The 25552-nt window shown below is 39.0% G+C and overlaps 1 protein-coding gene across 15 annotated transcripts; it reads left to right on the forward strand.

Annotated features, from left to right (window-relative positions):
• Positions 1-316: 316 nt before the first annotated feature.
• usp19 (ubiquitin specific peptidase 19) lies at positions 317-24989 on the forward strand. Of its 15 annotated transcripts, none has more exons than XM_083570003.1 (27): positions 317-426; positions 510-580; positions 2630-2949; positions 7335-7463; positions 7609-7745; positions 7845-8345; positions 8475-8829; positions 9186-9342; positions 10620-10691; positions 10799-10914; positions 14529-14752; positions 15284-15476; positions 15646-15779; positions 15924-16082; positions 16280-16390; positions 16641-16751; positions 16848-16949; positions 17470-17610; positions 17703-17821; positions 17917-18060; positions 18157-18479; positions 18579-18689; positions 18782-18998; positions 19128-19280; positions 19389-19555; positions 19782-19957; positions 24241-24989. In XM_083570003.1, the coding sequence occupies exons 3-27, from the start codon at positions 2784-2786 to the stop codon at positions 24379-24381; spliced, it is 4359 nt and encodes a 1452-aa protein (XP_083426129.1). In that variant the 5' UTR covers positions 317-426; positions 510-580; positions 2630-2783; the 3' UTR covers positions 24382-24989. The 15 variants fall into 15 exon arrangements, with proteins under 15 accessions (XP_083426129.1, XP_083426117.1, XP_083426120.1 ...); XM_083569991.1 differs by having other exon boundaries at positions 326-426; positions 18582-18689; XM_083569994.1 differs by having other exon boundaries at positions 326-426; positions 14535-14752.
• Positions 24990-25552: the final 563 nt, after the last annotated feature.

Below are 25552 nucleotides of genomic sequence, written 5' to 3' on the forward strand. Positions count from 1 at the left end.
TTATAGAGAGATCTACTAATTTACCTTACCTCTCTATCAGATTGGTGTATATATATGGCCACTTATATGTAGGAGTTAAGATTGTTAGATCGTACATCTGAGTGAGCGTTTACGGGTTCCGTCCGTCAAAGTTATTTTTTTCCCCAAATAACATTCGTGGTCCTGGACAGTGAGACAGTGAAGTGACCTTACATAGTCAGATAAAATCGGAATTTAAATAGTCACCGTTTAACAACAAACTAACAAAGCTTACCAGCCAGCGTTAATAAAGCGATTACTGAAATCTGTCGGCCTCCATCTAAGCTCCGCCCACAAAAACCGTCATAGTGTTTACTAACAAAAAAGGGTCTGTTAGACTGCGTCGTCATTTTCAGCTCTCAATCTGAACGTGTCAACATTTTATTAAAGAAGAAAATCATATCAAAGGTAGCTTTTGGTTAGTTTTATGTTAAAGCGCATTGCATGCTATGTTTTTGGTTTCTTACAAACGTCTTTTTCTTTGCTAACAGGCGCTAACCTCGTGCATGAGAAGCAGAGAGCGCAGGATTCAAGATTTAGTCTCTGTTGCTGATTTATAAAGGTATGTTCCACCCGGTGTCTGTTCTTTACTTTTTATACTGATTGTACTGCTTGCAGAACAGAATTAGTTTCGGTGTAATGTCGTTTTCGACTCTGTTCTGCTATTGGCTTTAATAAAAAATCCAAATTAAAAAGACAAATGAATCGGTTCTTCCCTTTCAACTTCCACTCTACAAGTGTGTGCGCGCGCATCAATGTTGCCTAGTAACGAACGTGCTCGCAGCGGGATCGCGTCGTTTACCCGGAAACAACAAATTCTCATTTCTGATTCGCTGTTAGGCGGCATTTAATTTTGTATAACTTGAGACATCATCCGTCTCCATATTACCCTGTCCTCTACATCTGCCTCTTTCAAACAAACTAACCTGAATGTCTTCCTTCACCACATCCTTTAACCTCCTCCTTTGCCTTCCTCTTTTACTCCTTTCTGGCGGCTCCATCATCAGCATTCCCCTACCGATTTACCCCCATGTTCCTCCTCTGCACATGTACAAACCATCATTGCACTGTGGATACATGAGAGGTAAATTATACATTATAATGAATACGCATTTCTGCTACTTGTGGGAGAGGTTGCCAAGGTTGTCAACTTAATTGCAATCGGTCGCACGAGCAGTTAGATGGCGCTGTACATTAAATAAATAAATAAACAAACAAGCTGTTTCTGTGTACACCGACTCGTAGTGTACTCTACTGCCCCCTGCTGGTTGATGAATAGAACGCTGAGCCGCCTTTGCCCGGAAGTCGAAGCGGGTAGTGCGGCAGGTTTACCCGTGTGATTTCCCAGTCGTCTCCGGTTTGTTTTCTGTACCAACTTCCGAGCTGTTAGCCGGGACCTGCCGATCAGGTCGCGGAAACACCGGGAGATATTTTCTCTCCTGTTTGTCTCCGCTTTTAGTCCCTTAGCAGCATGGGCCCTGGATAGAATCTTCTGGAAAGAGCGGCGCTTTTAGTTTCGAGGTAACTGCGGCGGCCCACTCGCTGCTTTATTTGTCCCGAGACCGGGGTTTGGTGTGACGCCCCGCATTCCCGACTTAACGCCAAGCGCGATCATGAGACGCGTCTACAGTGATTCATAAATAATTGCAGCTTCATTGCTGGAGTATTGTGCTGGTTTATCGGCTGCTCCATTCGGCTTCGCCACGAGCTAGCTAGTTAGCTAACTAACAAACCGGTATGTACGCCTTTGTAAGCTGAGCTTAGCCAGTGCGCTCGGTACCGCGGCTCTCGGCTCCCGCTTTTCACTGTCTAAGACAGCTGTCCAAAACGCGTTAGAGTCCTTTCTTTCGGGTTTCTTATTCTCAAATTCAGATTTTGTTTGGTTAATATTCACAAAATGCCCTTTAAATCCCGTGTTCTGGATCACCAGTGTGAAATAAAGCCGTTTCGGATAGTTTCATCTATCGAGTCTCACTGCCTCTAAACCGCCTCGAAACTAGCTAACTTTCAAAACGTCTGGTAATTATTTATAGCCAAATATTTACGAAAAGTTCGTATTTTTATTCGAACTGTATTGAATTTCGAACATGTTCGTGTCCTATAGCCGGTGACTGCGGGCAAATTCGGCTCCTCTCGCTCACGTTACCGGCGGCACTGAGGATTTCTAAGCGCGGTCTTCAAAGACTGTTTTTTTTTTTCTAGTCATTTCTTCAGCAGTAAAAATGCAGCGCCTAATTTCTTATGTAACTGACCTATTTAATGTTTGTTTGGAATGGCGTGTGTATATTGAGTGCTCGCGAGGAAGTATGAGGACAACCTTGGGCTCTTAGCCGAGCTAGCATGAGTGTGTGTGTGTGTGTGTGTGTGTGTTGGTCCCAAATTCTTTGACACGAGTTTATGAAGATGTACTGCAGCGTATAAAATAAACAACAACAAAAATTTTTTGTAAATAAATAAAAACCCAGGTATCAGCTGGAGTGGATGGTGTACGGTGTCACCGTGACACTGCAGCTTAGCATTAAGACAGCATTAATGTTTGTTTTGGTGTGTTTGTATTTTATCATACACCCATTACTGTTTATATTCATTTCATTTTGATATTCATCTTTAGTACAACCCGATTCTGTTCTGGGAGCAGCAACGCCGCCAAAATAGCCGGCCCGACCAGGAAGCGGTGCAGCTCGGACTCAGAACCCAGTGAAAGCGGCTCGGCCGGCTGCAGCGAGGTGAGAAACAGCCGCCCCTTCAGCGGCAAGTGGCTGAAGATGGCTAGCAGCAGCAGCTCAGCATCGGGAGAGGTGAGCCGCAGGCGAGCGCAGAGAGGAGCCGAGGAGCGCAGCAGCAGCAAAAAGAAGCAAAAGGATCGAGCGAACCAGGAGAGCCGAGAGGCCAAGCGTGTAGCAGCCGCGGCTAATCAGGACACTAGGAAAGGTGAGCCTTGAGAGCCATGATGCAGCTCAAGTTCAAGGGCATGCCTGGTCCCTTGGACCATTTTATTTTGGTACTTGGAACAGCATGACTCTATTTGGGATTAGCAATATCGCAGCTTTTCTTTTGGATCCTATATTTATATGTGCAGCCCTATAATCTGACTAATCTGCTCAGAACTATTGCGAATTGATTTTTGTTTTGTTTTTACGCTCCTTTGAGTAATAACCATGTAAGTTAACTTTTGTATCTGATTATCAACCGATTCTGTAGGTGTTTAATTTATGATGCACTGGGTGTGCAGGTCCTCTCAGAAAACCGCTCATTTTATACATGTGAATCTAGTTCAAAAATATGTTTTAATTGGCATGAAACACACATTTTGCTGAAAATCTGGGACACGACAGGGCCTTATTAAAATTAGAAATTGGTCAGGTATTAGGTGAGGATGCACAGCATGAAGAAGAAGAAAAAAGAAATCTATAGCTGTATGCAAGTGTTCTCAGACAGTGGCTTTCAGTGTTGGTGACATTAGAGGAAAGGCATTGTACTGATAAATAATGTGAGCATTTTATGTTATTGTGAACAAGCAGAGTGTCCTTTCTTCTGAATTTCATGCAAATTGGAACCGTGGAGTCACAAACTCTTCTAATGCGTAATGACAATGTTTTGCTGTTAAATCGTTTCAAACCATGCAATGCAAGTAAAAATGAATGTACTGACTAGATGCATATCAATGTAGTTTGTCTAAACTAATTTGTCTATTAAAAATAAACATTTCTTAGAGACATGGAAAATGTCTTTTGACATTCATGACATCCCCAAATGCTTTTAAAGACATCTTATAGAACTTAGGCTTTAAGCCAGTCACTATTGTACTTTTATGTTTTGAATAAATGGGCGACAGAAGCTTGTAGAAATACTAATTTGTTAAAAGAAATGCCAGTATCTGTATCTCCAAGCTGTGGCATTTATATCGTAACTAAATTAATATGAAATTTTTCCTAAAAATTATTTTCACCATGACTTTTATGTCTCTGGTTTTCAGGTTTCATTTCCCCTAGCAGGTTTATGCTATGACTTTAACATCGACACTGATCATATTTCGTTGTGCGAGTGTGAGCTTGTGACTGGATTTGTTCCTTGCCATGTTTGTGTGTAAGGAAGCAAAAGAAAGCAGAAGTATCCGATCCCCTTGAAATGCATAGAAATGTTCGTTCCACCATTACACTCTGTGTGTTTTTTTTTTTTTTTATTGATGTCTTATATATATATATATATATATATATATATATATATATATATATATATATCTCTGTGTCTTTTTACCCGATCAAAACCTAAATTTCTATGCCTTTTTTTTCCTAAGTATGGTGAGATCAATTGTCTTATAATCCCCAAATAAACCCAATTCTAAAATGTATCATGTGTCTATAGAAAAGAATCAATTACAATAATGTTCTATTTGATTTGGCAGTATTAGAAATATAAAAAATTCTTAGTGTGCTTCTATTATGCTCATCTTAAAGCAACCAGCAGGTGGACTGCATTGCACAACACAAAACTCACTGGAGAGATTTCTGCATCGGTTTTATCGTGGTTTTTTTCGTTAGTGGCGCTGTAATTTATTATCTTAATGCAGAACAAATGCTACAACACATCCTGCTGTCGAATATTGAGATTTTCTAATCCAGTGTGACATCTGAAAAATCCAGTTAAACCACCCAGTGTAAAACAAGCTTCAGAATTTTGAAGGAAAGATGATTGCATCTCCCAATACCCTATATATATATATATATATACACGAGGAAAAACAATGAGGAAGTTAAGAAAAGCGTCCTACATTCTAGTAGGTGCCATTTAACGTATGATAATCCTTGTTTATAATTACAAGGCAGGGCAGCCAAGTGCAGAACAGTGCGTGCACTTATAACAACTTCTATTCAAATGAAACGTGTATGAACGGAGACAAAGGCTTGACAGTGAACCTCTCTGCTAAAGTTGGCAAAGACAAAGGGCCGTGTTATATGACTTTTTCTTTTATTTATATATTTTTACAGGAGAAGTGTTTGTTATTAAGGTGAAACAACATTGGAACTTAAAAGATGAAAAGATAAAAGATGGACTGTGCAGCTGGATTTGTAGGCAAAACCAAGCAGCTGTATTATTCCTTTGGAAACGCTATAATAATGCAGATTAAAGCACAAGTTAAATTTTTTAGTGTTGCCTGTTCTTTCGTTCTTACTTCTTTAGAGTGAGTATATTAGTATTGTTGTATCTGTCCAGCCGGGTTTAGTTATTATTTGGAGAAACCATCACGCATCCACTTTGATTTGGTTTTCTTTTCATAAAGAACCTCTGGAGGACAGGTTCATTATCCAGAACCCCTTAATATTCATTGTAAATATCCCAGTTTTTGCTTTTTGTTATATGCTCTGCATTATTTCTCCTGTTTGCTAAATTTGCAAAACATGTTTTGTCTACCTAACTGTCTGTTCAGTGCTTTTTAAATAATGATAAATTGGCTTCTTTCCACACCCTCTCTCTCTCTCACACACACACACACACACACAATTTTAGACACTCAAACATGCGATTCGTATATATATGGGCATGTCCATTTTCCTGTTTTGAGCTTCACAGGGCATTAGACCTTTGGACTTGTCAGTTTGTTGCTTTAAGGCCATACAGTACTGTGTTTGTTTGTGTTGTAGTGCGTGTTTGTGTGTGTGCTCTCTTGCCTACTGAATGCTGAAGAGTTGTTGTAATCCAACTCTGTGAGAGGCTGCTTGAGTAAAGCAGGTCTTTGTCAAGGTCATGAGAGCAGCTCTACCCTGCACCAGCTCTCAGTCCAGCGCACACAGGCACCTCTTCAGCATGCTGCACTCACACTCCACCAATTAGCACTACGTTGTGGCTCAAGTGCTTTGTCCAGCTACAAATATTCTCTAGACAGGCTAGCCCTTACTGGTTTACTTTTCATTCAGGAAGGAACTCAGTAATATGGAAAGTCGTCATTCTGTTTTTGGATGCTTTTATGCAGAATGAACTTTGAGCTTTGTGCTGCTTCAGTTGCCTAGGGTTCTCACAAAGTGTTGGAATTGATTCTGGTGTTTTGGATTATTTCTTATTTCTCCAGCTTTTGATTGATCCTTATTTAAGTATATGACTCAATTAAGTCTATTACTTTCTCTGTTCGCAGATTTCACTAAACCTCTACTAACCAGCCACGACTGACTGTAGCTAAGCAACTGTAACCATGTAATCTCAGAGGTGTAGGCTGTGAATTAAACATTATGGAAGACTGCATTAGCAGTTTAAGCCTGTCAGACATCACAGAACACCCGAGAAACATCAATTGTTCTTCTAAGATTAGCATAATCATACAATTGTGTACTCTGCAGTACACGATCAGTGCTTCTTCATCAAGATGGACTACTAATAGATCAGACCATGTGCCTAGATCATAGGTAATCTACATCATGTGCACAATAAAAACAAGCAATGAATGTGCACATCTTTCAGTAAAATATGCAGCTGTGATTGTTTCTGTTCATCTAATATGACAGTGTAAGAATCTAACTGTATTTCAAAAACAATCAATGCTTTCCCAAAGTATGGATTTTATATATAATTTTTTAATTAATAAAGTTAGACATTTCACCAGTTTACTGGTTTCTGGGTTTTCTACATGGCAGATCTGAGGAGGGGAAAAAGGAATAAAGAAGAATGTGTGTGCCTTGTCCAGTTTTTGAACCTTTTAGGAATTTAAAAGTCTTTGTGCACATTTTGAGTTTGAGTTGGTTTTAAATCTGCCAACGGCGTTTCGAGACTTCATTCTCTGCATTTATTTTTGAAAGAGAAAGTTGCTTATGAAAGTTGCTTATTTTATAAGTTTTGTATGAAAGAGAAAACCTCTTGCTTTCATAACTTCCCAGCAGCAGTTGCACCTAGAAAGAAATAAAGAAACAAGCAAAAAGAAATTGTGCACAAATAATCTACATATTTGGTGAGAATAGTCCAGTCCTATCATCCCCCTTACACATGTTCTCTTTTTCACTTGACCCCCCTATGTCTCATCACTTCTAATACAAAAATGATTTGCAGTTTAGATTTTTAGCAATGTACTTATAGTAATATAAATGTTATTGTAATATTAAATGATGCTAAGTTTAAAAAGTATTCTTATTACTGCAAAGTATTGTTACTCTGGCATCAAAGGTTGACATCACCATGGTTTTATTAACTTGAAAACATTTTGGGTTTATTTAAAAAATATATAATCAGCTGTGAGAGTTACTTTTACTACAAATGTCCAGGTTCTGACAGGACAACATTAATGCGTGTGTGTGTGTGTGTGTGTGTGTGTGTGTGTTTTGCATGTCCAGATGTATTTCTAGACTGGAAGCAGAACGCAGATGAGGTGATAGTCAGGCTGCGACGTGGAGAGGGAGTGCTGAAGATGGAGGATGTTGAAACTGCCTTTTCAGATACGGCCTGCCAAGTCCGCTTTCCAGGTAAACACAATGTGCAGCGTTGTTTGCCTTTATATATATATATATCATTGAACTTAAAACTCAGTGCTATTATTTAATTATTCTTTGTTTTATTGTATGTATTAGTATATTGTGTGCCTGTAAGAATTGTGTGCTGTGATCTCAGATGGGCGTGAGTGGAGCTGTCACCTACATGCTGAGATCGAGAGCTCCTGCAGTAAAGTGCTGCATAAGGAGAAAGGCAGCATTTTGCAACTCGTCATGCACAAGAAGATCCCCTTGAACAACTGGCCCACACTTATGGTATGACAAGCTATTATGACAAGCTCAGGAAAGGAAAGTTTTCTTCTACAGTAGTGCATTTTCACCTTTATTCATTGTTTTGCTTTATTCCTCCCACAGAATAATAAAGTAAATGACCCAGTAAACATATTAAAGGAGAATGGATGCAGTCAAAAGTTGTCTGAAAAAGCCAGCTTGTTCTCTGAAAAGCTCCTAACCTCGCACAGACCGGAAGAGCAGGTCTCATCAACAGATAAGAAATTTAGCAGACCTGACCGGGGTGTCAAACGAGGGATAAAAAACAAACAGGCAGAGAACCCTGACAGTGCAGGTGTCATTGTTCCTGAGACCAAGCCAGGCAATAAAGGAGACCAGACACCTGGACCCACTGCCAAGAAAATTGTCCGTCCTTCGAAAAGCACACCGGAGTCCACTGTCGCATCTAGCCCTGCACAAGAGCATCAGCCCAAACCAGTTGTCAACGGCAAACCCAAAACATGCTGTGGCTCTGCCGCTGTCTCTTCTATAACCCAAGAAAGCAAATCAGATTCCCACATGAAAACACATCCTGGGTCACAAAAAGAGACAGAGATTAAAAAAAAGACAGACAGGTGCACTCAGGTGAGGTATAATCAGATTGTCTGTTATATTTCTGACAAACGTTTACATTCTTTGTAAATTGATCAGCTACGTGCAAAAAAAAAAAAAAAAAAACTATTTTACAACTTTATGTAATGTTATGCCTTTTAGGATGAATCGGGTCAAAATAGAAATCATGTTACTGTTCCTGAGCCAAAGCCTGAGCCCCACGAGCCTTCTGATTTTGGAGTAATTTCAACATCTCTCGGAGAAACATTGAAGCTTGAGGAGACCAGCAGAGAAGGAACTGCTCCAGAGGACAGAGAGCAAAACAAAGATCTAGGGAGTACTGATGGTGCTGTGCAGGACCAAAGACAAACAGATGTGCCGGCCCACCATCTGGAATCTGAAGAAGCTGCTTCACCAATTAACCCCAAGCAACAAGAGTTAAAAAATACAGAGGAGGAGAAGAGGGACAGATCTAAAGAGGAGCCATGTGAGAAGATCCTTGAGAACAAAGGCGGAGGTCAGTCCAGTTTTTCGCTCGATTAGACCCCAAGTTAATTTGCCATGTTTTAACTTGAGGTGTGTGTGTGTGTGTGTGTGTGTGTGTGTGTGTGTGTGTGTGTGTGTGTGTGTGTGTGTGTGTGTGTGTGTGTGATGCGTAAATGTGTTGCTGTGCTGCAGCTGTGTGTAGTTCTCCAGAGCATGGCATCTGATATAGTCATGTGAAGTGGCAAGTGGGTAGTGTGCTCTGTTACAAAATGTCCTGGCCATGACGGTATCAGGGGGACTATTGTTTAAAACTGAATTAACTAAAGACACCAGAAGGCTGAAGACGCCAATGTTTTGAAATAATTTCATTTATGTTTTTATTTCTAGGCCCAGAGCCAATGGTGAACGTGTCTTATGTTAAGAATGACTCGTATGAAAAAGGGACAGACTTGATGGTTGTCAATGTCTACTTGAAGGAAATCTGTAGGGAGATTTCCAAGGTGCTCTTCAGGGAACAAGACTTTACCCTTATCTTCCAGACCAGGTGAGTGGATGTTTATACTTGACTAGGAGCAATGCTCAGGAATATGAGCGACATTGTAAAATCACTCTATTGCTTATTTATTTAAAAAAAAAAGTTTTGTCACTGAACCTCTATGCAATGCGACGTGTGGGGATTATATATTAAGCTTTAAAAAATACTTTTATAAAGTATATTAGGGCTGTAGCTGTCTTATTTTAATAATCAAGTATTCTACTGATTATTGTCGTTTAATCGCGTTTTTTAAAAATTAAATAGCAATACTAAATATACAGAAGAAAATAGAGTCTCTTAAAATGAGCAAGTAATTTTTCTATATAGAAAAAAAAATATTTTATTGTTGAAATTGCATGCAAGGATATCTGTAAAAAATTTTGAGTGAAACCCATTTAGTGCATTTAATTTCCATATTACATCAAAAATATATAAATAAAAAAATCATAAAAATATTTTTTTTTAAATCTGATTACTCTTGGAAAAAAAATTATAAAAAAAGAGTGATTTTTATTTTTATTTTTTATTGTGTTTTCTTTGTTTTAGATTGAAATGATCCCAAACTTTTAAAACTGTCTTTTTTTTTTTTTTTGGCCTGAATCTATGGAAGCTTGTTTCTGCCACATAAAAAAAAAAGGTTTTCCTAATTCCTGATCTCCTCGAATTTTCTTTTTCTCATACACATCCAACATTTCTGGTGCATCCACCAGTAACCATGTCGGTCTGAGGTTTGAAGCAGATGGTTTATGAATGAGGCCTCTTCTGCTTAATCTGTCTTGTTCCATCTCCTCCACAGCTGGTTATTAGACAGAGGTCTCTCCAGGGACCGGAGGCTTAATTTGATACCATGTGATTCTACTGATTGTTGCCCATTTTTAATTTTTAATGTGTAAAGCTTTCTGGCAGGAGGTGACGATGCCCGATAGGCAAACCTTTTTTTTTTCTTTATGTGGTAGAAACTTGCTTCTATATGAATCTTCTCCTCACCCCGGTTTTTTTTTTCCCCCGTTCTTCCATTTTTGTCATTCTGCAGCGTCTTCTGTGTTTACCTGTCCAGGGCGCTCCAGAGTTTAGAGGGTGGTGCGTCAGTAATAAAGGTCTGCGGTGAAACAATGCCCCGTGTGTAGTTAAACAGACTAAACGAAACATCGAGGCAAATAATTTGCCTCGATGTTTTCCTTTTTTTACTCGAGTTACTCGAGGAATCGTTTCAGACCTAAAGTAATTGCAGTAGAGTTTTTACGTGGATAAAACTCTATCAGTTACTATTTAATTTTTTCTTTCAGTGATGCTAATTTTTTACGTCAACATCCAGACTGTGGACCAAACACTGTCTTTAAGTGGCAAGTCAGACTCAGGTAAGAGCTTCTGCCTGGTTCTTGGTGTTATTATTGCATCTGTCCTCAGTTTTTTCAGCATGTGTTTAATCTGGATTTTTTTTTTAATTTATTTGGTAATATTTCAGGAACCTGATTCAACCGGAACAGTGTAGTTTTTCCTTTACTCCATCACGGATAGACATCACCTTGAGGAAGAGACACAGTCAGCGATGGGGGTGTTTGGAAGCCCAAGTTCCACAAGGTCTGTTGCCTGGCTTCTACTTGCTTCTGCCAGAGAATTACACACACCTGCAATCAGTTTGTTTGTGAACCATTCTCATCATAGAAGTGCCATTAACACAATGGCATATGTAACTCTGGGCACAGAATATCAGGCAAAACAGCATTGTTTGAATATTTCCATAAACCTTACAGTTACCGATGGGTTGAGACTAGTTTGCCAACCCAGAATTTCCAGGAGACAGGATTTTAGCTAATTCCCCACATCCTGAGAATTCAAGAACTCGCTCTCATTCTTATTTCTGTAAGTAAATAGCTAACTAGCTCATTAGGCTTTGGGGAATTATATGTGCTACTACTCTTTTAGATAAAGGGCCAAACATCCCCTGGACTAGCTTAAAAATATTTATTTGCCCACTCATTTTAACAATGCAGGAGGAATGTGTGTCTAAAGATACAAATGCAGGAACAGCCCTGATTGGTTGCCGCAACTAGCTCCTTCAGAAATTGCAAGTACAGTGGTACCTTGACATACGAGTGCCCTAACATACGAGTTTTTTGAGATACGAGCGGTCACTCTGTCGATTTTTTTGCTTTGATACGCGAGCAAAAACTTGACATACGAGCTCGAGACGCCGCTGCAAGATGGCGAATCAAAGCCAGAAAGCGAAGGTTGTGACGAAAATTAAGATAGTGTTGCATTAGAGGGAAAATGAGAGCTGTTTCTTTAAGGCTACTATGGGTATTGAAGTCCAGAGTAAAATGCATTATGGGTAGTGTAGTGCGGGAAAGAAGTGTGCGGGCTGGATGTTTTTCCCGTGTGCGATTTATATGATTTGTGTTCTGCAGTGCGGTCGGTTAATCCAAGTTTATCCACCTTGGAGTTATATTATACTGTAACCCTGCGAATCTATCTTCATAAAAACAAGTAAAGTGGTATGCATCGGCTAATGTTGTCCATCTCATCATTCCACGAGCATGAACTAATGAGTTGTTACGCTGCCGCCGGGAAAAGTTCAAGCGGATAAGTAACAATAAGCAAAGAAGAAAAAGTAAAAAATTTAAAGTTTAGGGATACATAGTGTGCAGGAGTGATTAGTAAAAAACGAGTTTTCCCTCTGCGTTTTCCTTTCATTTCAATTAATTTCAATAGGAAAATTAGCTTTGAAATACGAGCAATTTGACGTACGAGCAAGGTTACGGAACGAATTAAACTCGTATGTCGACTGTACCTGATAACACCTTGCTGTGTTGTGTAGCATACCATAGCAACTAGCTGGCAAAAGGTAAGGCATTTGTATAAGCTTTGATTTGTTGTAGGTGGAGCTGTAGACATGTGTTTACATGTGCACGAGTGCACCATTCAGTGAAGGAGTGTGTAAGCAGTGAATAATCTAGTAACTCAATACAGACATACTCGCAAACATGCCCTTGTCTCTCTGCCAGTCTCCCAGTTAAGACACTTGTCTAATAACAAGTAGTAATGCACTCATGGCAGTAGTTTTGCACTTAATATTACCCTGTTTTAACTTCCGTTTGGAACTAAAACAGACTTGTATGCTGATGAAATGCAAATTTGAGCAATTTCATTGTATATCATCTTAAAAGTCCAGGGTTCTCTTTCTAAAATTTGTTCAGTATTTCACCATGGTAAAACCACAGTTCTGACCAATTGCAGAAGCACCAATTACACAACTTCTACCCAAATATATACTCTTGCTGTTTTAGCATTTGTTGCATGGGAAAATGGAGCGTTTCACGGTTACTCAGAAGATTCATACATTTTCGACCTTAGCAGTCCGCTTGCTTTATTTAATGCCTTCATGGTGTAAGACTAAGCTTTAAGAAGAGATCTGCATGATCCCCACACATCCTGCAGAGTGTTTCAGAGCTGTGGGTGGAATATGGGCTTAGCAGGAGAAGTATTATGCAGCCATAATGCCTCTGAATTCTTTAAAAAAGAAAAAGCAGATTCTTAGATCTGTCTGTCGGCAACTTGTAGAAGAAGAAGGGAGAGGTGTTCAAGGTTTGCCTTCCCAGCAAGCCGCAAGTTTGGCCTTATCAGCCAAACTGGCCGAACTTCTTGCTTCTTCGCTGCCACAACAGTCATGACCCCACAGCTAAAGACCAGAAAATAAAGGTTAAAAATGCTGACACTCAGAATGTTGTCTGTTTATTAGTCAAGGAGACACTTTTGCATCGGTGGTTCTCAAAGAAATGAAAAATATCTGATTTGCAAATGCAAAAGTTCCCTTCTGCCTTTTCCTAGGTCCAAGGGTATTCAGCGAAAGTAAAGCAGGCACTATGACGCTAAAATAATACAGGGTTCAGAATCACTGTTTATCTCGATGATCAACTCGTATGTGTATGGATTTTAATATAAATGTAATTAAGGTGCTTGACCACCTCACAGGAGATAGACTAAACCCTTTTTCTGTCCGAAGAGCTAATCGAAAGGTTTTTGCAGTGGCATCTCCCTTTTTCGGCAAGGGAGATTGGTCTCAGTCCAGAGATGTGTCCGGCTGGTGGGTGTGATGGCCTCAACAGTAGCTGTACATCCCCTAAAATTACTGTGAATTAAAAAAATTGAGCACCGGTCAGTATCGCAAGATATTCGCTTAAAGAATTATCTCAGTTGCAGAGTTCCAGTCTCACCAGAATGCATAAGGACTCCTTATTGGAATCGAAATATTCTAACAACTTTATGCTTGGTAGACCCGGTTTTAACGAGGAAAGTGGTTCGACACATAAAGAAGCTTTTCTCGCAGGCTGGAGAGCAGTGTTCAAGAGCAAAACAGTAGTAGTCTAATCCATCAATTGGTTAGAGTTATTAAGTGTTTTCAAGCTCTGAATCATTTTGTCCTTTTCTTTTTTCTTTTTTCAAAACCATTTATGAGGTAGTATCAAAAAGTTTCAAGATCTAGGGTTTATTTACTATCACCTTCAAAATAGTCCCCTTGCACAGCAATACAGTTCTCCCAGTGTTCATGCCACTTTTGGAATGTGCTCCTAAAGTCTTCTTTTCAAAGTGTAAAGCACCTTCTGCTATTCTCGCTGGATCCCCGCAATAGTGTAAAAACAGCGACGTTTGAGCTGGAGCTTCATTTTCGGTCTGCAGAAGCCAAATCTGACAAGTAGGGGTAGTTCGGAATTGAGATCATGTTGTTTCCGGCAAGAAACCTGCATGAGGAGTGCTCTGTGACAGAGTGCACATGCGGTTAGAATAGCAGACGTGGTAAAGCACGTGATTGGGATAGATAGCACCGGTTGCACAGGTCCTGATGTACACAGGATGACCTCTTTTGGTATACTGACTTATAAAGGTTGGAGTCACATGGAGGGCTGTATTGGCCAGACAGATTATAGTTATAGATTGCTATCGTATATATAAACATTGCCCTTCTTGCCATTTACACAAGAGCAGAAATTCGCTGAGAATAATATGCTGGCAAACAGCAAGAGCTTATTTTTAGGGAGGTGGAACTCTGACCATTGCAGCAATTAGTCTGTAATACAGGCAATGTGGAGTAATTGGTGAATACCTCTCGTTAGCAGAGAACTGGCCATAGCTTTGCAGCTGGCATTTTATTTTTACCTTTGATTTCTAACCACAAGCTCTATTCTCCTCTGTTTAAGGTGCAGTGGGGGGTGCGAAGGTTGCTGTACCGTCCACGCCTACCTCCCTTGACAAGAGTCAGCCAGGCAGCAGCCAGCATGCTTTGCCTGCAAAGGAGGAACCTCGGGCAGTGGAGGAGAAGCCCAAGTCCTCCCGAGCTCCAGAGGATGCTACTTTAGATACCGTGGTCCCACGCTCAGTCTCTGATCATGTTCCTATCAAACAAGAGCCAGCCATTACCACGGTATAACAGATTTTTTGTTTGTGTATGTGTGTTTGTGTTCGGAAACATACTGAAAGAGTTTAGGACTTCGCCTGTGCACAAAATGCCACACCTATGGCATCATATTACTTTGATAACAGCTTTTCTGTTGATCATCAGTCTTATATCAAGAAATCCGACTGTATGTAACTGACATGAATATTTGTGTGCAATAAAAACTTTTTGTTTAAATTAAAAAAAAAAAAATTCTTTTTAGACATCAATCCTTTTTATGTTTACATTTAGTTTCATGTTGTTTAAGCTGGTAAATCTGTCAGCAGTTCAGACAAAGACACATTTTAAGCTCTTTTTTATTATGGACTTTGTAACGTGGTGCACTTTATACAGACAAATTATACAGACTTTTCCTGGCATATTTCTTACTGTAACAGTTTTCGATGGTGAAAAATGAATTGAAAATATCAGCTCTTGTGTAGTGGAAAAGCATAATCAGTTCTTCTTGGATGCATTTGCACTCAATCAATGTAAAACCTGTTGTTCCCTCACCCTTAGCCAAAGCCCACATGCATGGTGCAACCGATGACGCATGCTCCACCATCAGGCAGTGAGCGATCTGAGGAAGAAGAGGAGAAGAAGGTGTGTCTCCCTGGCTTTACAGGATTGGTCAACCTTGGAAACACCTGCTTTATGAACAGCGTGATCCAGTCTCTCTCTAACACACGGGAACTAAGAGATTATTTCCATGGTAAGAGGGTTTTCAGTAATAATTCATTAAAAACATTACCATTTATTAAAGCTATATATATATATATAATACCTTGACAGTAATAACTGACTTTTGCTGGGTATAAATCTATTATTTAATGATTTTTTATTATTATTCATGTTAACCTTGGCATTTCCCTTGATTTTAGATCGGGCATTTGAGACAGAGCTCAACTGTAATAACCCCCTGGGAACCGGTGGAAGATTGGCCATTGGTTTTGCGGTGCTACTGCGGGCTTTATGGAAGGGCACTCACCATGCCTTTCAGCCCTCCAAATTAAAGGTATCACTATTTTTACATTCTTGCAGCTTATAGCTGTAATTTATAGTCTCTCCAGAGTTCTACATAGGCTCTGCTTTTTATTTATTTTTATTTTTTAACAGCTCATTTCAACCAGTTGTAAATGTCCTCTGTCTCTCCTTGTAGGCAATAGTGGCCAGTAAGGCCAGTCAGTTTACAGGTTATGCTCAACATGATGCCCAAGAATTCATGGCCTTCCTCTTGGATGGGTTGCACGAGGACCTGAACCGTATCCAAAACAAACCGTACACAGAGACCGTGGACTCAGATGGCCGCCAGGATGAGGTGCCTCTCCTGCCTCCTATTTTCAGTATAGCGCAGATCTTGTTGCACTACTAACAAGACCTCTACTAACATGCCCTAATGAGTTTTACTTTCACAGGAAGAACGCTTATAATCTGCATTTGTGTAGTGAACAATATATAAATACTTAAGTGTATGCTTTTGTTTAAATGTTTGTATGTGCAATTATGATTTGACAGGTTGTAGCAGAAGAAGCATGGCAAAGACACAAGATGAGGAATGATTCATTCATTGTTGATTTATTTCAAGGCCAGTATAAGTCGAAGCTTGTGTGCCCAATGTGCTCCAAGGTAATTAAATGTCCCTCTTGTTTCTATCATATACAATATATGGTGCTATACATGTATACGAGCATATACAATCAAATGATGGTAAATTAGTTAGATTGCTTTAGAGTGCCCCTCTGTGGTTAGTGTCATTAGAGTAATGCAGCTTGGGTTTAAGGCTTCATGTAAAACAGATGAACTAACAAGTTGTTTGAAACCAAAGTTGTAGTGTTTCACTGTTTTCTTATCTTATATGCTCTTATTCTTCTTTTAGGTTTCTATTACCTTTGACCCCTTCCTATACCTACCTGTCCCTCTACCTCAGAAACAAAAGGTGCTTACTGTCTTCTTTTTTGCTAGAGAGCCCCACAAGAAACCAGTCAAGGTAAAATGCAACAAGTATTTGCTCTTATGCACATGTCCATTACATTAATTTAATATTCCTGTATTTACTATGCTAAATATATTTGTCTTAATATAGTTTTTGGTGAGTGTTAGTAAAGAGAACTCAAGCACAGTGGAAGTGTTGGAGTCTATTTCCCGGAGTGTGAGAGTCAAGCCAGAGAACCTAAGATTGGCAGAGGTATAAAAAGTTTGTCCTGTATTTTTATTACACTGCTCAAAAGATGTAGGTTAACACTTAATCATCACAGTATAACACCAAGTCGTTTAAACTTCAGGGATATCGCTTTCCCCAGTTAGGATTAGTGATTGTGAATCAATTACACTAGATTTTTTTTTTTTTTTTTTGGAAAGTGGTATGAGGGCCTGGCATTCTGTTCTCAGATCAGGATCTCACACAAACATTGTCATGAGTGCATACAGGCACCTCATCAGCCTGTAATATAAATGTTCTACTTCTGATTTTGGGATTATATTAAATTCAGCCCTGGTTTCCATTGACCACTGTCACATCATTTTGATTTCAGTGAATTACAAAATGTTAAGTTTGGATTTCCACCTTGAATATATTGTTCAAGATCTCATGTGTGGTTTGTGTTATCTTAATTTTTTGAGCAGTCTATTTGAGTATTTGACAAATTGTTTTCATTCAGTTAAGCAGTTCAGCCCTATAAGGTTTTAAAATGGCCTTTTCTCCCCAGGTGGTGAAAAGTCGTTTCCATCGGATTTTCCTGCCATCTCATTCCCTTGATACTGTTTCTTCCGCTGACATGCTCTTCTGCTTTGAGGTGCTGTCCAAAGAGCTGACCAAGGAGAAAGTGGTGCTGCTTAGGGTCCATCAGGTCTCAGCTTTGTTACAGAGGTGTTAAGCAGAGAAAGTTTTATATGAAATGGTTTTAGTTTTTTTACTTATTTTTTTTATCTACATGTGCAGAGGCTTCAGGTTCCCAGTATTCCTATAGCAAAGTGTGCTGCCTGCCAGAAACCACCTTTGTCAGATGACGAGAAACTGAGGCGCTGTACACGCTGCTATCGTGTGGGCTACTGCAACCAGTGAGTGATTCTGTTCCTGGATGTGTCTGTTGATTGGGTTTTAAGCCTACTTGGCATTATTCCAAAAGTTAAAAACACATTGTTCTCTGATCTAGGGCTTGCCAGAAGAACCATTGGCCCAACCATAAATCTCTATGCTGGCCCAACTCTGAGAATGTGGGCCTGCCATTTTTGATAAGCGTGCCCGAGTCAAGGCTCACTTACAACCGCCTCACTCAGCTTCTTGAAGGGTATTCCAGGTATGCTGGGCAGATGCCTGCAGATATCCGTTATTTGGATGTCTCGCATTGTTTGGTCTGGCAATCCCTCTCAGACTCTCTCCCTTTCATGTGTAGGTATTCGGTGAACGTTTTCCGTCCTCCATGCCAGTCTGGTCAAACGACATCTGATTCTTGTGGTGATCATTCTCAAATCACCGGTTTATTTGCTGAGGGACTTGGGCCAGAGGAGATAGAATGTAAAGTTGATGGGGATGCTCAGGTGCAAGATAAAAGTGCTGTTGAAACTCCTGAAGTGTCAACAGCACAGGCATCTGCTCAATCAGCAGAGGACCTGAACTTGCTTCCCACTCGCACCACAGACACTGAGCTTCTGTCTAGCTCCCAGGATTCTTTTGGAGAGAAAGAAACATCATGTGAAAAGGCTGTGAAACCAGAAGGTAATTTTACCATAGGATTAATTGTAAAAAAATATATATATATATATTTTATTTTAGATGTTTTTTGGCTAAATTTGTGTTTGCGTGTGCACACTTCAGCAGCTGTCACAGGGTACCAGCAACCCTCAGACTGTAGTTACAGGAGTGGGTCTCAATTCTACATCTCGCTACAAGATGCCAACAACAAGGAACTAAAACTTGAAGACAATGGTTTTACCATTATTTTTGTTCACTCCTACTTTGTTTGCTCAAAGTCTGTCATAACCTTAATTACACATGCTGATTCATTCTCTGTTACATAGGCGATGGAGTACTAGATGTGTCTGAAGACTGCACTTTGGAACTGGTATGGAAGAATAATGAGCGTCTTAAAGAGCATGTGCTGGTGCGCTCCAAAGATCTAGAGTTTAATGAGGACCCAGGCTCTGCCAGCGAGACCGCCAGGGCGGGACACTTCACACTGGAGCAGTGCCTCAACCTCTTCACCAAGCCCGAGGTCCTAGCACCCGAGGAAGCATGGTAGGAAATGAAAAAAACAATGGCTTTCACTGTCTTAAGAGTGCAGTATGTTTTAAATATGGAAAGGGGGTATTTTTTATTAATCTCAGTACAGGTTTTCTACACAATAATGTTTCTTGTGCTGTTTAGGTACTGTCCAAAGTGTCAGCAGCACAGGGAAGCCTCCAAGCAGCTTCTACTTTGGCGTCTGCCGAATGTGCTTATCATACAACTTAAACGATTTTCCTTCCGGAGCTTCATCTGGAGAGACAAAATCAATGACATGGTGGACTTTCCTGTGAGGTGTGCAGATGCTCCTATCTCTAGTCTTTTGGTGTGCTAATTGTATTTAAATTATGATAAAAAAAAATTTGTATATATTTTTTATCTTCAAACCGGTTTTTAAAACAGGAACTTGGACTTGAGCAAATTCTGTATTGGCCAGAAGGAAGATGTTCAGCAGCCTCCTATTTATGACCTATATGCTGTTATAAACCACTATGGCGGGATGATTGGCGGTCACTACACAGCCTATGCTCGTCTACCCAATGACAAAAACAGTCAGCGCAGTGATGTTGGTAGGTGCAGCACTTTCTTCATCATAAATTCCTTATAATGTGAAACTGTGCACGTATGTGTTTATTGCAAGTATTTTGATTTCATTCCAAAAATAAAACACATGGTACTCTGCTAGGTCAGCAATCTCTGTTCGGTCTTATGCAGGGCATTTAAATAATTATTGGCATGGAAGTCATTTCTAAAACTAAATCAGAAACTGTATCAAATCTTCTATTTCTTGTTCAGGCTGGCGTCTGTTTGATGATAGCACCGTGACTACTGTAGAAGAGAGTCAGGTGGTGACACGCTATGCCTACGTGTTGTTCTACCGCCGTCGAAACTCTCCTGTTGATCGGCCGCCTCGTTTGCTCGACCCAATGGGAGCCGAATCTCCTGCTGCAGCTGGAGCTGCTGCCAGTCAGGTGAGCTGATTCCACTCTTTACCATGTAACATTGCAGTCTTCTCTACACTGGATGCCTGAGCTTCAACTCAAATACTTGAGGATCACACAAACTTTCTGGTGGTTTTGTGAAAGCCACATCAAATAGCTTTAGAGTTATCTATTTAAAAAGTTTGCTGGCCTAAATAATTGTTTATTTTAGAAGCTATTGCTGTACCCTACAGGTGAGAAATGTAAATAATTTGTACTATAGATTAAACACCTGAGGCCAGCTGGGGTTAATTTTCATTTTATTTTTACTTTTTAATTCATTGGAACGTTTAACACTAAGCCTTAAGCTCAATAAGGGTATTTCATTCTTATTTTGTTGTACATGTATGAGAATGTGTTAAATTCATCTTCAAGAGTCATATGCATATACACTGTATAGACAAAAATTTGTGGACACTTGACCAGTAGGTTTCTGATGTGCATTTTGAATATCCCATTCCACAGTTAGTTCATTTGCACATTTGCTGTTATAACAACATCCACTCATCTGGGAAGATGTTCCACTAGATTTTAGTGTGGTTGTGTATATTTGTGCTCATTTAGCCACAAGGGCATTAGTAAAGTCAGGTACAAATGTAGCATGAAAAGGCCTGAGGGTGCAGTCTGTGCTTCAGTTCATAACAAAAGGTGGCGTTGGGGATGAGGTCAGAGCTCTATAGTGCTACTCAAGATCTTCCACCCTAAACCATGTAAACCATATCTTCATGGGGCTCTCCCTGAACAGGTTCATGTCTCCTAGTTCACGTGAAAGGAATAATAAATGCTACCACATCCAAAGACATCCTATACAATTGTGTGCCTCTCGCTTTGTTGTACCAGTTTGGGAAAAGCCACATATGGCTGAAAAAGTCAGGCGTCTCAATACGTTTGTTGTAGTGCATGTGTTATTTATTCATGCGTTTGATTCCTTCTAAAATGTTATATGTTTGTTTTACTGCCCATTTATTATTTCACCTAATCTGTTATGATCAGGGGAATAATTAGTTATGTACATAATGGAATTAGGATTTGCTTTTTATATAAGGTCCTATATAGTGTATAACTCTGAAAGTGCCGACATGGTACCCGACATGTCATTAATATTCAAAACCATCATTTAAATTAACAAGACAATCGTGCTTAGTTATTGTATAGGTTATTGGGGTCATAAAGGCATAATTGAATGTATGACACATTGAAACTGTCATACCTGGCGTTGTGACTATGGTGTGGAAATGAACACGTATATGATAAAGTTGTGGTTATGATTGTAAACCGCCGACAAACGTTGTTTGTTTATGTTCCACTATAAATGATACTTATGCTAAATAAGTATCTAGGCTTTAGCTTGATTATTATAAGGATATTCTGATATATTCTTACTGGTGAGTGAAAGGACTTTGTCTGATGTTTGAATACTAATTTTACCTGCTGTGCACTACACCTAGATGTCAAAGCAGAACCGCATATTCTGACATCCAATCAATTGAAGGAATTGTTCACTCTATTTGTAAAGAGCACAGTTCATTTTGCTGTCTGTAGTCTTGTTGAGATTATCTACTGTAGCAAGGGTGAGGCTTCAGCATAAATAGTTTGGGGAAAGGACAGATGTTTCAGGTCAATGTGGAAATACTCAAGATTTTTACTTTCTGAATAAAATCTGTTAAGGAAAAAAAAGGAAGGTTTATGAAGGTTAATTCATTACCATGTTGGTATCTATTGGCAAGTCACAATTGATTGTCCTCTGGGGAACTCACTGTGTCTCAAATCTACCTTAAGGCATGTCTGTACAAAGACCTAATGACAGGCTTTGGCTAGACTACTGTACACAAAGTAATTTTGCCTTCATTATTTAATTACAAAGAACAAAAGTTCTGAAGTTTACAGAAGCCTACAGTTTACTTTACTATACATATTTGCAGTCGGTGTCTCAGACATTCAAATAAAAAAAGACGATTAAAATAGCATGTATGCCGTGTAATAAGCAGTACATGCAAATGCTTTGTTTGTTTTTGCTTAGATTGAGAAGAGGATAACACGAGACTGTTATACTTTTTTCCAAACATTAGTATCTTAAATGCTTGTCAGAGTGCATTTAGCTGATATGACTTACTTTTCATTACTGACATGGCAGTCGATGTGTTCAAAGTTAATTATTCAGCTACATTTACCAAAGAAGTCTTGGCAATATTTTGTTGATGCTCAGTTCAGGTGGTGGTAATCGGGCCTTAATAGTGGGAATATGGTTGAGCAGGGGTATTGCTATGGCTATAATTTGGTGCTTTTGAGGCATGGCCATGTCGCAGAAGCTGACACAGGTTTCCGCCAATCGCAGGCGTCTCTGATATGGCAGGAACTCGAGGAAGAAGCAGAAGGGCAGCAACGTGCTCCCTCCTGGAGCCTCTTCCGGCCCAGACTCCGACAGAGAAGACCCAGGACAGGGCTGCAGGAAGAAGATGGCAACCATGGAGGGCTCGCAAGACACAGACAGGAACGTGTTTCTGATCATTTTGATGATGACCGCACCAAATATTTCCTCCTGGGTACTATGGCTGCGGTTTTTGCATTGCTGCTCAACATCATTTATCCCCTGATATACAAGTCTCATTGGGGATGAATTCGAAAATGTCACACATGTCGAGTGTATATATGTACTGGGTGTTTCTGTACACTTGCGCACACATGTAATGCGTATCGAAATGCGAATCAGAATGTAAACGCGATAGAGCTACTTTAACCAGATTTTTTTTATTTATTGTGCCGTTGAGGTTCAGAGCCTCTTTGTGACTTCTATATGAAAATTAAATGATCACCTTTTAAATATCTGTATCTATTTCTTTAATTTTAAATGCCATAGTGTATCAAACGAATTAATAATTTGTATTGTACAGGAGAATAATTTAAACTATTTAAACAGCGTCTTAAAGCAACTCGATTAAAGGGCAAACTCAGGGAATCCTAAAACCTTTAGCAATATTTCCTCTTATTTTCTTTTATTTATTATTGGCATTGGCTCAATCATGTAAAAGCCTTCAGATTTAGTTTTTTATTTTTTAATTTTATTAATAAATATATAGCAATTTTATCATAATGTTTAGTAAAAAATTGTATATACTATTATAATAGTAAAAGTCTTTTTATCCACCTGCCTAAAACACTAGTTAGTCCACAATTATTCTTAAGCTGTGTACAAAATAATATATATAAATATATAATATATATGGTCCAGCTCGAAGATGTTTTATGTGGTCAAGCCATGTTTCTTAAGATTTCAGAATGTTCTGCAAATTCTGCTGTTGTATTTGTCTTCTATTATGATCAGAAAGTTTTCTCTTGTAATATGAATTTCTGGGTTTTTTTTGTTTTCCCCCCTTGCTAAAGCTGACCTTGTATTACAATTAAGTGTGTGTGCTGGACTATGTTTTGTGTTTGTTTGTTTTTGGTTTGTTTTTTTCCATTCCTGCACACTCCCACAAAAGGTTGGCAGCTGCTGCCTTTTAACATCGTTATTGGTTTGGTGTCTTTTATTTATTTATATATATATATATATATATATATATATATATATATATATATATATATATATATATATAAAAATCCAAAACCTCTCATGGCCTTTGTTAGCGTATATCTTGTTGGTGATCTTGTTGGTCCCGATGCACAACTCTAGGTTCATTATTATATAAGACAGTGATGTGTAGTTGGGCCTTCACTTTGTAAGGGAATGTGGCCGTGGCCTCAGGGATGTAATTCTGTAATATTGACTGAAGCCAATTATAACTGCATTGTGTCTAATTCACATTTTAAATTTCATAATTGAGTCTTGTATATGATGAGGCATGTTTGCACTCACTCTGAAACAATGACATTTTTTTTTAACAAATCCACATATCTAATAACATTTTGAAGCTTTTAGTTTAAACCATTTCTATGATGTAATTACATTAAAGCTTATCTTTTTGTCTTGTGCATACTGTATAAAATGTTAGATTTACAACATTTTATTTTAATTGTAATTTATTATTCAGGAGTATGTGCTATTGTTGCAGCCATATTTAGGGCAAAATACAGTACAAGAGCTAATTGTAATTCTATACTTCTGTAAATAAAATGACAGTCTTCAATTGATCATGTGTATCACTGCAAAATTTCTTTTTAACCTTTATAATTGTGACAAGTTCTGCATCTCTTCTTTGCTTTAGTTATGGAGTGTGCAACCTTGTGCGCCAGACGAGGCGTGAAATCCCCCCTTATAACCATGGTTTATTTTACAGGCTTCTAGCAAGGCACTTTTTGGGACAGACCTGGACCCTGAAGGACCCCCTCAGTTGGGTACAGAAGTGACGTCTGACCTTTTTGTGCGGTCTGCAGAATGCTCTGGCTCATCCTACACCAACATGGAAGAGGTGGACTAAGCTCAACACCTACAGCTCTGGCACAGGCCAGCATACAGCAGCCCTCACCTCAGGGAGATTTCTTCCTTGAACGAGACTTCAGCTCTCAACAGCTGATTGGTGGATCTAAATGTAAAAAATCATTTGGAAAAAAATGAATTAATGTGGAACATTTGTTAACCCCAGCAGTTTGGTGCCCTCATATTAATTAAAACAGTGGACAGTCTTGTATTCACACTCATATTTACAACCCAAAGTGGACTGACATGTTGGAGTGTTTTTCTTTGTATCTTTTTGGAGTGTCACTTGTTTATTTGTAATAATTTCTTGAGTTATGAACTTTTTCCCCCCTCCTCGCTCTCTCCCTTTTACATGCAACACACTGTGGAAATGTCGGCATTATGTGCGAAACCCTAACTTACAGTTGTGCATGTTGAGAAACTGTAGTACCATGTTAGTCATTTACACTTTTCCTTATTTTTCCTGTCTGGTTTTCATGCCCTTTTTTTGTTTGTGTTAGGCTGCATAGTAAGCAGAAGCTGAGGGTTTGATCGTAAGAATGCTGCTGTGAATAAAAGATATTAAATGGCTAATATAAATAAAAACTTTCAGTAAGTTAACCAAAAAAATCTATTTGATAGTTGTCTCCTTATCACAAAAAAAAAAAATCTAAATGTTCAGCTAAATCTGAGCAATTAGCAAGATGCCTGTAGTCAGATCAGTGTTCATGGTAGTCCAGGGTAAAAAAATACAATGTTTAATTTAGTCCAATAACAGGACTAACTTGCTTCTTCAATGTCAGTCATTTAGACTTTTTGCCATTTATAATGTCAAGCTACGCTCTGCCAGATTATTCCATAGATATATCTATTAGTTTTGATTTTATTATTAGTCATGTTCATTGTAAAATTGCTTGCTGTCTGCACTGCGACCTCATAGAAAAATAGGTTACGATTGGAGAATTGCTCTCTTCCTTATGTAGGTTTTTAAAAGAGTTGAATTTTGTAAAGGAAAATAAGATTTAAGGATGGGTTTGTCATAAGTCTGGCAGACGTTATGAATTTTTTCCCCTTTTCATTTTCCTAGGTTAATTTTGGGGAAAGGGGTGAAAAGGTGAACATTACATCACAATTCATATTTCGAAAGTGTTTTACATACACCACTCTACTCTAGCTCCTGTCTTGTACTTTTC

This window comes from Silurus aristotelis (genome assembly GCF_946808225.1).
Source record: "Silurus aristotelis genome assembly, chromosome: 19".
Classification (NCBI taxonomy): domain Eukaryota; kingdom Metazoa; phylum Chordata; class Actinopteri; order Siluriformes; family Siluridae; genus Silurus; species Silurus aristotelis.